The sequence below is a fragment of the Puma concolor genome, chromosome C1 (assembly GCF_028749965.1).
Source record: "Puma concolor isolate L17-30 chromosome C1, mPumCon1.1.hap2, whole genome shotgun sequence".
Taxonomy (NCBI): domain Eukaryota; kingdom Metazoa; phylum Chordata; class Mammalia; order Carnivora; family Felidae; genus Puma; species Puma concolor.
In genome coordinates this window covers 11,834,406-11,850,729 of record NC_141674.1, presented here as the reverse complement: position 1 = coordinate 11,850,729, position 16,324 = coordinate 11,834,406, and the positions used below count along the sequence as shown (strand labels likewise).

Genomic DNA, 16,324 nt, shown 5'->3' with positions numbered 1-16,324 from the left:
TCCCCGAAGATCTGTATTACTACGTGTTTTTGCTAACCGGAAGAAATCCAAAGAACGTTTTTGCTTTTATGGAAAAAGGTGAAAAGGGAAAATAGCGTTTGGCATGCAGCGACCCCCTGAGCAGAGAGCCTGGCCCCACCAAGCTTTGCCCTGGTGCGACCCTCAGCATGTCATTATCAAGCCACCCGAGCTTTGTGCTTTATCTCCATCTATTTTGTGCATCTGTTAGCAAGATATGTCCTAAAGTATCAGAAAAACCCAAGAGAGGTTATTTTTGGGGGGTATGGAAGTGCTAAAAACATTTTTCCAAATAAATGAATGACGATTGCTTCTTCGCTGCACGTCGTTTTGGCTTAGGAAAGATTTCACAGGAGCGCTCTACTTTTGGATAGGGAGGGAACATGTAAATCAGTGTGTGAAGTGCTCGGAACAGTGCCTGGCACATAGTGGACAGTAAGTTATTAGCAACACGAGTATTGGTATTTGTGTTCGTATTCATATTACTACTATGTGCCTGGCAACTACCGAGTGCTTAAATGAATGGCAGAGAGTATTAGGAAGAAAGCAGCATTCCCTTTCCCAGGGTCGGGAAGATTGCTGGCCGTAGAGTAGGCCCTCCTTACTGGAGGCTGGTTCTACTTGGGCTGTTTTATTGAGGGCTCATTTGGTGTGGACTAGAGTCTGGGAAGGCTTCCTGGTGGAGGAGGCCATTGGAAACGGCAAAGGTGGGTCATTCCAGGCAGCCGGGGTGGATGGGTCATTCATGAGAGCAGTGATGCTGGAAGGGCCGGCCAGGATGGTCCTGGATGTATCATGTCACCAAACTTTCACGATTTCCATCTCCCCGCCCTAGAGATGAGCATTCCCATTTTACAGATGCGGTAGCCAGCTCAGAGAGGGTCAGCAGAGGGGGAACTGCAGAGTTCTCAGGGTCCCTGAGGAGTCCAAGGCTCGGGCGGTTCTCTGTGAAGCCCCTCCACTCCCGGCGTGTCTCACGTCTGGGAAGCTCCAGAAAAGGGGGTGACATGTTTCCCAGGAGGAAAAGCAGTGCTTCCCCCATCTTTAGGACATCGGTCTGGGGTCCTTCGGAGCCTCTCCGGGGCATAGGACTCCTATTGTTCCAGCCCCCCTCTAGTACCCCAGACTGGCCAAACCGGTTCTGAGGAAGGGGGGCGGGGAGCAGGCACGTTGAGACAGCCGTCTGCCCGCCTGCGAGGTTCCCTCCGCCTTCGCCTCCCCCCTCCCCGCCCCACACAATACCCAGGAGCTTGCACTGCCCGGCTCGGGGGCCATGCCGACATCGCCCCCTGAGGACCCGGCTACAACCCCAGAGCCCCCAGGTGGTCTGGAGCCCTGGACCGTGTCGGAGGCTGGACGGAGCTCCCTGGCTGAGGTAGGGCCCCACCCTGCTGTCTGCAGCCCCACCCCTCCCGTCAGTCGTTCCAGAGTGAGTCCTTTGTGCTGCTTGCCTGGTCTCTGATCCTGGCTCCCACCCACTTATGGCCTCCTGGGGCTCCACAGCCCGTTTGGCCTAGATCCCCTTTCCAGCCACGACCTGCCACTTGGCTTTGTCCCTTGAGGGGCAGAGGGGCTGTGGCAGGGCCCTACTGCTCTGGGCATTGGGACAAGGGGCACCAGAGAGGGAGCAGGGAAAACCCGGGCACAGGAAGCCAGAGGTGCTCTCCCTGGACCGTGGTAGTATCCAGAGACCCTCTCTGCCAGCCTTGCCAAGTGGGCCTATTGTCTGTGTGGTTAGCAGTGCCCACTGGATGGGACCCTCCCTGGCCCCTGCCCATCCTTCTCCGCCTGCAGAGACACTCATGATGACACGGGTCTCCTAGAGGGGGCAGCCAGGAGGGCCCTTATGTGGTACTTTACAGATGGGGACACTTGAGGCCCAGAAACAGGCTGTGACTTGCCTAAGGCCACACAGCCAGTCAGGGTCAACACTGGGCTTGAACTCTGGCAGTGGCTTTCCCCTGTGGGTTCCAGAATGACTGTTGGCACTGGAGTATCCTGTGATCGTGTCTGGGGCAGGGAATGTCCCTGCTACTTGGGGCCAGTTCTCTTCCTGTGGCTTTTTCCTCCCCCCCTTCCCACTCCCCCCCCCCCCCCCCCCCCGCCACCAGCAGAGATGAGCTACACGTAATATGAACAGAGCTCTGCTCCTCCTTGGTCCCCCAGCACTGAGGTTGAGGGGGCCACATCTTTGGAAGGCCACAGCGCTGGTATCTCAGCCTGTGTATCCCCTGGTATCCCAGGGTCATTCCCATTGCCCTTTGGTCTGGACAGAGGTGGAGGCTGACTCACTCCTGACGTCCTCCCCCAGGGACCTACCTCCAGCCTGTCTCTCCAGAAAGCCTTCTACCGCCTTCCCTCAGCGTTCACCCAGCCTTCTCCTCTAAGTCTTTAATACGCGGGTGCTCCTGCCCCAAGGCTTCCATGTTTTTGCCCATTTATCCCTGTAACTCAGAAGGGTATAGGGGATGTGTGCTCCCTGCCTTCCAGGAGCTTCCAAAATCCAAGTGGAGAGAGGCTCACCCAGAATGCAAGGGAATAGAATACTGTGAGTCCTTACAGAAGCAAGTAGGACTTCTATGTTGAGGACTTCAGATTCCTGGAGAGAAAGAGACCTCTCTGGTGGGCAGTGGTCTCGTGTCTCATTCCTCATGCTCCTACAAAGAAGAGTGGGTCTCATCCTCACTGCCTCACTTTCCCCATCTGTGTGATGGGGCAGTCAAGCCACCTGCCTGACTAGAGAAAGACTAATCACAATACTCAGTAGAATGACTATCAACTACAAAGCTCCCACTATGTGCTAGCCGCATTGTACATGCTATCACGAATTCTCATATTCGTGTTTTATTATTATTTTTTTAACATTTATTCATTTTTGAGAGTGAGAGAGACAGAGCATGAGCAGGGGAGGGGCAGAGAGAGAAGGAGACACAGAATTCGAAGCAGGCTCCAGGCTCTGAGCTGTCAGCACAGAGCCTGACGCGGGGCTCAAACTCACAAACTGCAAGATCATGACCTGAGCTGAAGTCAGACGCTCAACCGACTGAGCCACCCAGGCGCCCCTCACATGCGTGTTTTAAAGTTGGCACGACTAGCCTATCTACCAGATGAGGGAACAGAGATGTGCTCAGATGGACAGAGGTTTAAAGTACAAGCTAAAGCTGTGCCTGTGGGGAGGGCCTGGACCCTTAGGAGTAACTGTCTCTCAGGAGCAGCCCCACCCCCACCCCCCCCCCCCCCCCAGGCAGGGACTGAAGAGAGCAGGGGAGCAGTTGGGCGCCTGTGCAGAGTGGTCCCCCACTGGGTCCTCTTCCATCCCTCTCTCCCAAGGTCACTGACACTGTCACTGTTCCTCTCAGGTCAAGATTTTCTCCCTCTCTATGTTTACCGGGTCCCTGGGTATTTCGGCTGGAACAGTTTGTCATTACTTCCTCCAGGAAGCCTTCCTGGAATGCTCAGGTCAAGTTGAGCGCCGATGGTTCCTCTGCCTGGGCCCCTGCCAACCCAGATTGTAACTGTTTTCAGTTTCAACTCACTCACTGGACTGGCAACCCCGCGGGGCACGAAACATTTGTTCATCTGTCTCCCCGGGTTTCTCTGTGCTTCTCATCTGTCTCTGAGTATCTGGTCTGCGAAATTTTTGGTGTCTCTGTCTCTCTGTCTCCATCTCTGGGTCCCTGAATGTCTTGGCGTCTGTGGTTTTCTGGGTTTGAGTCTTTTGGGGTCTCCGTTCCGAGATGCTGCCTAAGGGGTCTCTGTATCTCTGGGTCCCTATCTCTGTCTCTGTCCTCTGGGTCTCCCTGCCCTGCCAGGCTGGGCACTGCTCCTCTGGCCTGAGGGGGCCCCTGGGCGGGGGGGGGGGGGGGGTCCATGCTGCCCCGCCTGCCCACAGTGAGGCCAGGCTAGGGTAGGCCCCCGCCCAGCCCGCTGCCTGCTCCCTCCCTCCCTACCGCTTGCCTCACCACAGGGTTTGATGAATCAAACTCTTTGTCTGGGTGGGATCTCCCCCAGCCAGCTGGGCAGAGAGAGGGCTTCCCCTGCCGGAGCAGAGCAACATCAGCAGAGGCCCTCGGCTCGAGAGGTGAGGGGGCTGCAGGAGGGCAGCCAGAGGAGGGCCACGGGGGAAGGGCTGTGGGGGCCGCGATCCCTCAATCAATAGGCCTGTCCCGAGGCTCCGGCGGACTCCTTGGCATGACTTCCTGCCCAGAGAGGACCCGGTCAGCTGGCTTGATCCCGGGGGCTGGGGGCTGGGGCAGGGAAGGACCCCTTCTCTCGCCCCAAGCCGGGGAGCGGGGACATCTCCCTGCCCTTCTCCTGGGAGGGCCTAGCCTGATCTGGGTGGTGGCCCGCCTGCCAGTCCGTGACCCTCCCAGCCAGCTTGGCAGGGTGTGGGCACCACTCAGCGTTGAAGGCTGTAACTCTGGGCACGGGAGAGGAGGTTGGGTAACACCAAGGCAAAGACTTCTGGGCCCGTGTGTTTGTGTCTGGATCCTGGTGTGTGAGTGTGAATGGAACAGGAGTGAGAGCTCGAGTGGATACACAAGTATCTGATGGGTCGGCATGTGTGTCTGTGTGTGTGTGTATGAGAGACAGAGAGTCGGTGTGAATGTATGTAGTCGGGTAAAAAGTGTGTGAATGTGAGAGCCTGCGAACGTGAAATGTCTGAGTGTATCTGTGGAAGTGTGTATGTCCGTGCGTGTCCTTGGAAGAAAGCGTGTGTGCAAGTCCATGGAACATACGTGTGTTTGTGTGACAGCGTAGGTACCTGTATGTCTGAGCCTGTGTCGGCGAGAGCTGGAAGTGTGCGAGGTGGTTAAAAGCGCAGCCTCAGAAGCTACGCTGCCTGGCTTTGAATCCTGGCTTCACCACATACCAAAGGACCTCTGTGCCTCGCTCTCCTCACCTACAAAATGGGGATGATAATAGCATCAGCTCAGGGTTGTTGTGCAAATGCAATAATATATCCAAAGCACTTGGCCCGCCATTCGGTAAGTGTCAAATGAGTAGGAGCTTCAGTGGGAGCTATTGCCATGCAGTTGGGCGTGTGAGTGTGCTGGTACAGATGTGGGTGCACAAGGGTTTGTCCAGGCCTCCAAGACAAAGGTGGCCTGCTGGCCAGCCCTGCAGTTCCGTGTCCGCCTCTGATACCTTTTCCCCTACAGGTCCAGGTGGGTGGCAGAGCAAAGGAGGAATGGACTGTGGGCCACCTGCCACCCTCCAGTCCCACCTGGCCGGGCCACGCGGCACTGCCCGCCGCCCAGTAGCTGTGTGCCAGCAGGAGAGTCTGTCCTTTGCAGAGTTGCCCACCCTGCAGCCCCCGAGCCCTGTGTGTCTGGATCTCTTCCCCGTCGGCCCAGAGGAGCTGCAGGCTCCTGGCAGCCGCTGGTCCCTGGGGACCCCTGCTCCTCTCCAAGGGCTGCTATGGCCACCATCCCCAGGAGTCTCAGACAGCGAGATCTCCACCAGTGGGGGAATGCGGCCCAGCAGGGCTGGCAGCTGGCCACACTGTCCCAGTGCCCAGCCCCCAGCTCTGGAGGGACCCTGGAGTCCCCAGCACCCACAGCCACAGCGCCGGGCCAGCCACGGCTCAGAGAAGAAGTCAGCCTGTGAGTCACTCTGGGTGGTGGCCCAGTGGGGCAGATAGGGGAGAGGCTGGGTGGTTCTTTCGGGACTCTTAAGCCCCTGAGTTCTCCAAACAGGCAGGACAAGTGACTTGTCGGATGTTGCACAGCAAATGAGCGGCTGCCCTGGGCTCCTTGGCCCCTTGCCCACTGCAGTCAGGCACTGTGCTCTCTCTACCCCTCTTGCTGATCCCATTTTGGGGGTGGGGGGGGACCACATCCTGGCAAAAACATTGGCCTTTCCCTGAGGCGTGTCCTTCAGATGCTCAGGGCCACAGGGTAGCAGCAGGCAGGAGTAGAGAGAGCGCCCAGTGGATGGATGCCAGCCTGTGCTCTCACCCCACTTGCCTGCAGGGCGCAAGATGCGGGTGTACCAGCGTGAAGAGCTCCCTGGCAGCCCTGAGGCCCATGCCGTCTTCCTGGAGCCTGGCCAGGCAGCAGAGCAAGCCCTGAGCACAGAGGAGCCTAGGCCCCTGGAGCTGTCTGCGCCCTCCCGGTTAGGCCTGGAGGGGCCCGAGCGGAGGCGCTTCTCGGCCTCTGAACTGATGACCCGGCTGCACTCTTCCCTGCGCCTGGGGCGGAATTCAGCAGCCAGGGTGCTGACCCCAGGGTCAGGCACTGGAGCAGCTCGGGAAGGTACCAGCTTCTCCCCTGGGCCCTAAGAGCAGGCCATGAGCCAGATGCAGCAGGGGCCCCGGCCCACACCTGAGACTGGGTGCTGGACAGCTGGAGGATGGCACCCCAGGTGCCCAGCGCCATTCTTGGAGCCACCCGCCCTCAGCTGTCGCTCTCTCCAGGGAAGGTGTCCGGAAGGGAGTCGCGCGGTGTAGAGACGAGGGCGGACGGTACGGCGATGCCAGCCCCTGTTGAGCTGAGCGGCGGCCATAGCGGCTGGCCCGAGCCCAGGTACCATCTCCTACTTCGAGCTCGGCCCGAGGAGGGGTGCAGGCGAAGAAGGGCCCTGACACCGTCCCTTTCTTAGGCTGGACGCGCAGGAAGAGCTGGCTCTGGGTTCCAGGAGCGCCAGCGAGCGGCGCCAGTCCCGGTTTCTCCTTAACAGTACGTGGGAGGAAGGGCTGGGGGCCCGGGGGGTTGGGGGAGTTCGGAGGTTGGGATCTTGCGAGAGAGGGAGGGAAATGAATGTCAGCAGCAAGCACGCGGCGGCTGGCACGCAGGGGGCGCGCCAGCCGCGTTGACGGAACGGATGAGGGAGGGAGGGAGGGAGGGAGGGAGTGCGTGCGCGGGGCCACCGTGTCCCGCGACCCGAACCTTCCGAAAGGCGCGCTTAGGGAGGCGGGCTCTCGGGGAGCCGGGCAGGAGCCGAGCCGGGCCGGGCAGGCGGGCGCCCCACGGCCCTCCCCCGCCCCTCTCCCCGCCCAGCGGTCCTCTACCAGGAATACAGCGACGTGGCCAGCGCCCGCGAACTGCGGCGGCAGCAGCGCGAGGAGGAGGGCCCGGGGGACGAGGCGGAGGGCGCGGAGGAGGGGCCCGGGCCGCCGCGCGCCAACCTCTCCCCGAGCAGCTCCTTCCGGGCGCAGCGCTCGGCGCGAGGCTCCACCTTCTCGCTGTGGCAGGACATCCCCGACGTGCGCGGCAGCGGCGTCCTGGCCACGCTGAGCCTGCGCGACTGCAAGCTGCAGGAGGTGGGCGCCGGGGGTCGGCGGGGCGGGGTGGGCGGGGCTGCCCGCCGGGGAGGTGGTGCTGGGGCCCGCGGGGGGCGGGGCCGGGAGGACGAGGTCCCGGGATTCGGCGGGGCCCTGGGGTACCCGGCCAGTGGGACTGCGACCGGCGGGAGGTGGGCAGGGGCCTCAGCGGGGAAGGCGGGGCCACAAGGGGGCGGGGCCGGCGGGACCGTCCATGAGAAAGGTGGGTGCCGGGACCTGACTGGGTGGGCTGGCTGCCGGCGGGCTGGGAGCGGGGCGGGAGGCGAGGGCGGCAGCCGGACGAAGGGGTGGGGTGAGGGGCGGAGTCAGGCCGGGCGGGCTGAGGTGGGATCGAGAAAGCGAGGACAGGGGAGGGGCAGAGCCCTCGGGAGGGAAAACACGTGGTGCGCGAGCGACTCTGCTGGCCTGGGACCGGGGGCGGGGCTAAACGCAGGGCTCCCCGCGGAGGGGCAGGGCCCCTGGAGGACTAGGGCCCCGCCCAGTGGGTGGAGCCAGGGGCTCAGTCACGGTCTTCGGTTGGGTTTGAACAATTGCGCGCGGCTGGCGATGGAGATGGGTCCCCTGAACCCGCCTGCCCCCAGGTATCCGGAGGTGGGGCTAGAAAAGGGGCGGGGACACGAGGGTGCGGCGTGTAACGCGGTGGTGGCCAGGGCCGGCGCAGCCGGGGGTGGGGGGGTGAAGGGGCAAGGAGGGGGAGGAGGGCGGGAGGGAAGTGAGGTCAGGGATGGGCCGTTCCGGCTCTTTCAACCCCGCGTCCACCCACACTCAGGCCAAGTTCGAGCTGATCACGTCCGAGGCCTCATACATCCACAGCCTGTCGGTGGCCGTGGGCCACTTCTTGGGCTCCGCTGAACTGAGCGAATGTCTAGGGGTGCAGGACAAGCAGTGGCTCTTCTCCAAACTGCCTGAGGTCAAGAGCACCAGCGAGAGGTGAGGGAGTGGTCCGGTCAGGGGTGTGGCGGGGGCGGGGGAGGGGGGGCCCAGGTCTGGGCTCTCTCCTTGGCCCTGACCCTGACCCCTCGCCTGACCCCTCAGGTTCCTGCAGGACCTGGAGCAGCGGCTAGAAGCCGATGTCCTGCGCTTCAGCGTGTGCGACATTGTGTTGCGCCACTGCCCAGCCTTCCGCCGAGTCTACCTGCCCTACGTCACCAACCAGGCCTACCAGGAGCGCACCTACCAGCGCCTGCTGTAGGGCGGGAGGCTCTGAAGGGCGGGGGAGGAGGCGGGAAGGGGGGGGAGGGAGGGTAAGAGGGGGGGTCTTAGGCAGGAGTGGGTACAGAGGACTGGGTGAGGAAGGGTGACCTGGGAGGGGAGGAGGCCCTGAACAGGCCTCTCTGTCGAGGATGAGGTTAGATCCAGGCGCCAGAGGCAGGAGGGATGTGCTGAGAAGGCACCTGAAAAACTAAGGTGGTGGCTGGGGTCATGGATCCTGGCCGTTCGTGGGACCAAGAACCCATCCGTGACTCCAGCCCCCTCCCCATCTTTCAGTCTGGAGAATCCCAAGTTCCCTGGCATACTGGCTCGCCTGGAGGAGTCTCCCGTATGCCAGCGTCTGCCCCTCACCTCCTTCCTCATCCTGCCATTTCAGAGGATCACCCGCCTCAAGATGCTCGTGGAGGTACCTAGAGGGCTACAGCGAGGGCCGCGTGAGGAAAATGGTGCTGTGCCCCCCACAGCCCCTCCGGGTACCCACGGGTGGGCAGGGTTATAGGTGGAGGTCATGGCCTGCCTCACCGCACCGACCCCACCCTCCAGAACATCCTGAAGAGGACAGCACAGGGCTCAGAAGATGAAGATGTGGCCACCAAAGCCTTCAATGCGCTCAAGGAGGTGAGCTCGGCTCCCGAGGGCCTCCCCCAAACACCCGCATATCTCTGAATGAGCCCCCGCCATCAGAGCCGCTGGTCCCCAGGAGGGAGTCTGAGGCTAGGCTCTGGGAGCCGGGGTTGGGTGGGTGAGGGGGGCTGCAGGTGACCCACCCACGGCCTCCCCAGCTGGTGCAAGAGTGCAATGCCAGTGTGCAGTCCATGAAGAGGACAGAGGAGCTCATCCACCTGAGCAAGAAGATCCACTTTGAGGGCAAGGTGCGTGTCCGCAGCTGGGGGGATGGGGTCCACAAAGGGGCAACTCTTGTTCCCTTCCCCCCTGGGCACTGGGAGCCAGTTCATCACTGCCCACCCCCTCCCATTCCCTGTTCTGTGCTCTTTGCCCTGCTGTCCTGGGCCTGACCTGCCCTCCCCCTTGCCTCTTGCTTCCTTCCAGATCTTCCCACTGATCTCTCAGGCCCGCTGGCTGGTTCGGCACGGGGAGCTGGTGGAACTGGCACCGCTGCCCGCGGCACCCCCTGCCAAGCTGAAGCTGTCCAGCAAGGCAGTCTACCTGCACCTCTTCAATGACTGCTTGCTGCTCTCCCGGCGGAAGGAGTGAGTCTGGGCAGGGTGGGGGGAAGGAGACTGGAGCCAGGCTCCCTTCTTGCCCACCATCGGGCTCACAACCACAGCCACCATTGGGCTCAACAACCACAGGTCAGACTGTGCTGCCCAGGCACCCCGAGCCTTGCAGACTCCCCCAGGAAAGGCAGAGATGTGAGGCAAGTCCGTTCCATTTTCCAGACCTAAGAACCAAGGGCTGGACTGTATGTGGAGGACTGGACGCTACTCTGAACCTAAGCCGAGTAGAGCAGAGATTAAGAGCTCGATCCTGGAGCCCCCGCTCCGCCCTGAGTCATGATGGTGATGGCCAACATTTGCTGAGTCTGTGCCAGGCATGCTGTGTGGATTATTCTCTGTACTTCTTTAAACATCTCCCTGGAAAGTAGGCTCCCTTATTATTCTCAAGGTCGTGGAGCTAGTAAAGGCAGGAGCCAGGAGGCCGGGTCCGTCTGATGTCGGATCCCAGGCCCTTAACCGTTGTATTATTCTGTCTTCCGTCTGTAAGATAGAGACTACCAGGTAGGGAGACTCAGTGTCGTAATAATACGTGGAAAGGCCATAGCACAGTACCTGGCACATGGTGAACGCTCAGCATTAGCTGTGAGTGGTAAGTTCGGGATGAGTGAGAAGACTTTCCGAGGGAGGTAAGCCTTAAGGCTGCATGCGATGAAGAATGGACTCCTTGCACTATGGGCAGGGTTCGTTCCTGATTCATTCATTCACTCATTCGTTCAAATGTCCCCAAACCCCTATTCTCTCCCGGGCCCTCTTGGGTGCCAGGGACATAAAGCTGAATGAGACTTGTTTTCTGCTTACAGGAGCTCTCAGAACAATTCAAATACATCCTGATAACCACCTGGTTAGGGTTTTGATGGAAAGCATCCCCTGGCATGGGGTGAGAATCAGTAAAGCTTCAAAGAGGAAGGGACACCTGAGCTGGGTTTTGAAGCATAAATAGGACTTTGCCAGGTAGAGGAGGAGTTTGGGAGGATATATAGCAAAGTCACAGTGAGGCGTAACGGCAGATTGTGTTCAAGGGATGATGAAGCCTGCTCTGGCTGGGTTTGTAGAGGGGAAGGGCAGGAGAAGGAAGCTGGGGTGTTGAAAGTCATAGTACAGAGGTTGGGCGTCCTGAGGGCCATGGGGAGTGTGGAGAGTGAAACAGATGAGTGACGTCTTACTCCCGGCCAATTTGGGGGATGGACTGGAAGGGGAGAGACCAGAAGCTGTTGAAGTTGTCCCCAAGTGACAATAGATGCTTCAGAACTGGGGGGGGGGGGGGGGGGGGCTTGTGGTAAGTGGATTCCAGGAACAATAGGGAGTTAGGATGGAGCTGCTGGCTGGGTGTGCAGGGAGAGGGAGGGAAGAGGCAGGGAGAGGGAGGCAAGGGGCGCGAATGACGGTTGAGTTTCCCCCTGGGCACCCTGATGGAGTATTTGCCCGGAATGGGGAACAGTGAAACGATCTGGTTTGGAGCGAGGCATACTGACTTCGGTTTAGATGGGTTGAGAAGAAGGAATCCGTGGGACATCCTTGACCCACCCACCTGCCCCTTCTTCCCACAAGTGTTTGTTGAACCCACACTGTGGGCCAGGCGGGACAAAGCGCTGGGATAGAGTGGGGCAAACAAGAGACAAAGTTCAGGTTCTACACCAGTTAGAGAGGCAGACCCTAAACGGGGCAGGGTCTCCTCCGAGTGGCTGTCCGTGGGCTCTTTAGAACAGGGACCCACGGGAGAGGTGCAGAGAGAACTTGGAAGCTCGCCTGGGGCAGCGACCGGCTTTTGTCACCTCCACTTCCGTCAGGGAGCCGGCAGGAACGGGGTCCCCGTTCCTGGTGGGGACGGTGCTGGCTGTTAGGGAGGTGATGTCTTGCACAGCCAAGTTTCCTTGGGGAGGGAGCTGGAGTTCTCCTTCGGATCAGAACTCACCTGTCCCGAGGGTGGGGCTGGGAGCCTGGGGATGAGCCAGGCTGACCTCACCTCCCCGGGCCCTGCAGGCTAGGGAAATTCGCCGTGTTCGTCCATGCCAAGATGGCCGAGCTCCAGGTGAAGGATCTGAGCCTCAAGCTCCAGGGCATCCCCGGCCACGTGTTCCTCCTGCAGCTCCTCCACGGGCAACACGCGAAGCACCAGTTCCTGCTGAGGGCCCGGACGGAGTGAGTGGGCCTGGGTGTGGGGAGAGAGGACCCCTAGGAGGGCACGAGGCCTTTGAACTCTGGCTGCAGGACGGTGGCCTGAGGCAGGACACGGGCGGAGCTGGCATCCGGGGGGCTTCTGGGCCCGCTCTGTCCTTAGGCTCAGAGCTGGGTGGGGCACAGGCTTGGGGACAGGGCTGTGGGGTGGGCCCTGGGGTGGGTCCTGAGTCTGGACATCATACCTGATTCTCCCAGCCCTGTTTCACCACTCTGGCCCTGGGAGATTGCACTTTGCGCCTTGTGACAGCTCAGCCTCCCCCTCCCTAGAAGTGAGAAGCAGCGGTGGATCTCGGCCATGTGCCCCTCCAGCTCCCAGGAGGACAAGGAGGTCTTCAGCGAAGGCCAAGGTAGCAGCCTGCTGCACCCCCTGCCCCCCGCCATCACCCACTTCTAGGCCCACATCCCCTGGGGCTGGGTCCTTCCCTTTCCTCCAGCCCTGGTGCCATGTCGCCCGCAGGCCCAGCAGGGAGAGAGATCAGCTGACCCCGGGACAGTCGGGGTGGCTGTGCAGAACCTTGAAGGAGGGGCGGGTTTTACACACGACAGGCCGACCTCCTCTCCCCGCCCCCCCCCTCAGCCATGTGCACAGGCAGCACCCTGGAGATGACAAAGCCTTTTATATCCTCCCATCTCGTCCCTACAGAAACCCACTTTACAAGCTAGAAAACAGGTTCAGAGGGGCAGAGTGACCTGTCCAAGTAGGTGGCGGAGCTGAGACTGGAACCCGGGTCTGTCTCCGTCTCTGCCCTAGTTGTAAAGAGGACAGGAACCGGCACGGCCAGGGGGTGGGGGGTGACGTAGAGGCTTCTCTCTGGGGTGTGAATGAGGCTGGTCAGCCAGAGTGCTGCCCAATCACAGAGGACCTTGAGGGAGCAGATACCAGGCAGCTATTGAAGGCTTTTGAGCAGGGGAGTTAGGGCTGAGCTAACGAAGGGAGTGGAAGGGAACTCATTTGTACCCATCCCTGCCATGTGTCAGGCCTGGTATTAGGGGCTTTTATATGCATTTACTTTACTTAATCCTCAGGACAAGCCTGTTAAGTAGACTCTTCCCCCCTCCCCCGCGCCCCCTCCCATATCTGAGAAAACAGGCTCAGAAATGTTAAGTAACTTGCCCAAGGTCAAGTAGCCCATGGGTAGCGGAGCTGGGATTCAAGTCAGGTCTGGCCCCAAAGTCTGTGGTTTTCCCAATACTGCCAGCCTGCCTGCTGTGGTAGAAGGAGCCTAGGGCCTAGACTGAAGCCAGTTCTCTGGCTTGGGCTAGGAGTCCTGTTTGGGCTGTGGGGTGAGCTTCCCACAGCTTCCAGACAGTTGGTCAGGGAAAGCCCCTGAAGGATGAAGAGAGGCGGCCATGACAAGATCTGGGGAAAAGCACTCCTGGGAGGAGAAGCAGCCAGTGCAAAGGCCCTGAGGCAGAAGGGAGTTCAGAATATTTGGGGAACAGCAGGGCAGCCAGTGTCGCTGAGCTTCGTGAGCAAGGGGGAGAGGGGAGGAGGAGAGGAGGGGAGGCTAGCAAGAAGGCAATGCCATCCCATGCACGGCTTTGGAGGCTTGGGGAGGACTCTGGATTTTATTTTATTCGAAGAGGACTGGGAAGCCCTGGAGGGTTGTAACTGGGGGAGTGATGTGACTTGAAACCCAGTTGAGAAGGATGGATTAGAGAGAGCCCCAGAGAAGTAACAGGGGCCTGTGAAGGGGCCATTACCGTTTTGTGGGGGGGTATCTGGGGGCAGTTGGACATCGGCCTGGAGGTCAGCATCAAGGTGTCAGATTGAGCTGGGGAGGCGAGAGCCCGGGGCACAGAAGCAATAAGCGAAGCCGGGAGGGGCTGGATTCACCTAGGGCTTGCGTTTCGGGTAAGAGAGGAGAGTGGCCAGGGCGGGCAGAGGGAGGTGCAGAGGAAATGAAGCCGCAGTGGCCACCCTCCTACCCCTTTACTTCCTCCTCCTACCCCTCCCTGCCCCCTCTTACATTCCCCTGGGGACTCCCTCACTCTCCCCTGGGCTGTCAGACCGCCCCCAGGTTCAGTGTGTCAGGACATACAAGGCACTGCAGCCAGATGAGCTGACCCTGGAAAAGACTGACATCCTGGCAGTGAGGACCCAAACCAGCGACGGTGAGAAGGGCCTCCTGGGAAGGCCTCCCTGATGGGGCTTGGGTGGGTAGGAGGTAGCTAGATGGCTAAGATATCACAGGAGAAGCTTGTGCAAGTGTTGATCAACCACAGCATGCAGGAATCAAGTTAGACAAGAGGAGGAACTTCCTGCTCATAAAGGTGTTGGATTTGGAGTGACTGATGGGGGGAGAGTGGGAAATACCCTTCGTGGAGGATGTTGGGAAAAACAGGTCAGAAGTTCATCTGCAAGGCTGCCAGAGGCAGGGTCCTTCCTGGAGCTGGGAGATGCTGGGATGATGTCACCTCGGCCCTGGGGGTGCAGACAAGGCTTGCATCAGGGCCTAGGCGTTCCCTTGCAGACCTGGCCCTGGTGTCCCTTCAATGCCACTCACGGATGCTGCTCCTGGCCTGTGTGCCTGTAGGCTGGCTGGAGGGGGTCCGCCTGGCAGATGGTGAGAAGGGGTGGGTGCCCCAGGCCTACGTGGAAGAGATCAGCAGCCTCAGTGCCCGCCTTCGAAACCTCCGGGAGAATAAGCGGATCACAAGCGCCACCAGCAAAGTGGGGGAGCCCCCCGTGTGATGGGCAGCCGCGGCCTGGGACATCATGCCCGGCTCCTGGACAGGTCTGGAGGGGCCTGTTGTGTCCCGTGCCCCAGGCCATCGCGGCTGCGCCTTGGCCTGGCATCGAGAGTATAGCCTGTCTTCACGTTCCTGAAAGTCCACGCTTTGGGGCCAATGCCGGTTTCTTGCTCTGGCATAGGGACTGCACAGGTGACATATGGCAAGGACTTGGGGCCCCCTCCCTTCACCCTGCCAGACTCTTAGTCCCTCTGGCAGGGGCCTGGCTCTGGTGCTGTTGGGTGCTGGGACTTGTATGTATATATGTATATATTATCTGGGATCTTCTGGCCACAGCCTGCATGGGCCCTGGTTGCTGTGGCTTTTCTGTAAATAAACGCCCATGATGCCTTTGCTTGGAGTCTGTGAGCTGTCTGATGCTGCCCCCCACCCCCACCCCTTGCCCCACTTCCCCAACTAAAGGTCAGGGGGGGTCTCTGGCTGCCTCTCAGTGGGGATTTGTCTTTCCATAGAGTTCACATCTTTAAAAAAAAAAATTTTAACATTTATTCATTTTTGAGAGACAGAGAGAAACAGAGCGCGAATGGGGGAGAGGCAGAGAGAGAGGGGGACACAGAATCCGAAGCAGGCTGCAGGCTCCGAGCTGTCAGCCCAGAGCCCGACACGGGGCTCGAACCCACGGACTGTGAGATCATGACCTGAGCCAAAGTCAGGTGCTTAACCAACTGAGCCACCCAGGAGCCCCCATAGAGTTCACCTCTTAACCAGAGGAGGGTGACAGCAGGGCTGTGGTGAATTAGACTACTTTTGACTGCAGTTGACAAAATTTCAGATTCAAATAGGCTTAGAGATTAAAGAAAATTTATTAGTTCTTGTGTTTGTTTCTTATAGCTTTCTGTAACAAATGATCACAAGTTAGGTGACTTAAAACAACAGAAATTTATGCTCTGACTGTTCTGGAGGCTAGAGATCTGAAGTTGGTGTCACTGGGCCAAAATCCAGGTGTTGGCAGGGCTGTCCCCTGTCCTGCAGTGGGTGTGTGCTCCAGGGGAGAATTGTCCCTTGTCTGTTCCAGCTCTGGTGGGTACCAGCTTTCCTTGGCTTGTGGCCACATCGCTCCAGTCTCTGCCTCCCAAGTATAAGGATACATGTGATTGCGTTGGGGTCCGCCCAGATAATCTATCTCATAATCCTTAACTCAAATCCCACCTGAAAAATCTATCCCCCACCTTGTGGGGCACCTTGGTGACTCGGTTGATTAAGCATCTGACTTGAGTTCAGGTCGTGATCTCACGGTTCCTGAGTTTGAGCCTGCATTGGGCTCTCTGCTGTAAGCACAGAGCCCACTTTGGATCCTCTCTCTCTGCCTCTCCCCTGCTCTCTCTCTCTCTCTCTCTCTCTCTCAGAAATAAATAAACATTAAAAAAAATCTATTCCACGCCCCCTTGTTTATCATATAAGATAACATTCATAAGATCCAGGGATTAGGATGTAGATAACCTCTTAGGGGACCATTTCTCAGCCTACCACAGTTCTCATAACTAAGAACTCTATAGGCAGGTTGGGCTTCAGGCAAGGTTTGATGTCACTGAGGACCCAGCTCTTTCCTTTTTTCTACTCTGCGGTCCTTGGTATTGTCTTCATCCTAAGGCTTCCAGGAGCTTCTTCATTCACATCCAACACGGGAGGAGGAAATTGT

At 59.3% G+C, this 16,324-nt stretch overlaps 1 protein-coding gene across 3 annotated transcripts; it reads left to right on the top strand.

Annotated features, from left to right (window-relative positions):
• Positions 1-1,169: 1,169 nt before the first annotated feature.
• On the top strand, positions 1,170-15,025 carry ARHGEF19 (Rho guanine nucleotide exchange factor 19). 3 transcript variants are annotated; one of them, XM_086715786.1, is made up of 16 exons: positions 1,178-1,393; positions 5,181-5,624; positions 5,994-6,275; positions 6,437-6,545; positions 6,622-6,698; positions 7,020-7,282; positions 8,073-8,233; positions 8,339-8,491; positions 8,792-8,921; positions 9,059-9,133; positions 9,298-9,387; positions 9,566-9,726; positions 11,734-11,892; positions 12,199-12,278; positions 13,942-14,046; positions 14,469-15,025. In XM_086715786.1, the coding sequence occupies exons 2-16, from the start codon at positions 5,210-5,212 to the stop codon at positions 14,624-14,626; spliced, it is 2,418 nt and encodes an 805-aa protein (XP_086571912.1). In that variant the 5' UTR covers positions 1,178-1,393; positions 5,181-5,209; the 3' UTR covers positions 14,627-15,025. The 3 variants fall into 3 exon arrangements, with proteins under 3 accessions (XP_086571914.1, XP_086571912.1, XP_086571913.1); XM_086715787.1 differs by lacking the exon at positions 1,178-1,393 and adding an exon at positions 2,145-4,099; XM_086715788.1 differs by lacking the exons at positions 13,942-14,046; positions 14,469-15,025 and having other exon boundaries at positions 1,170-1,393; positions 12,127-12,257.
• Positions 15,026-16,324: the final 1,299 nt, after the last annotated feature.

Bases quoted from the DNA above. Each gene is read 5' to 3' on its own strand.
- ARHGEF19 (XM_086715786.1), top strand. From the start codon at position 5,210: ATGGACTGTGGGCCACCTGCCACCCTCCAGTCCCACCTGGCCGGGCCA. The intron at 6,276-6,436 runs GTACCAGCTTCT...CGCTCTCTCCAG, and splicing joins CACTGGAGCAGCTCGGGAAG to GGAAGGTGTCCGGAAGGGAG. The intron at 11,893-12,198 runs GTGAGTGGGCCT...CCCCCTCCCTAG, and splicing joins CTGCTGAGGGCCCGGACGGA to AAGTGAGAAGCAGCGGTGGA.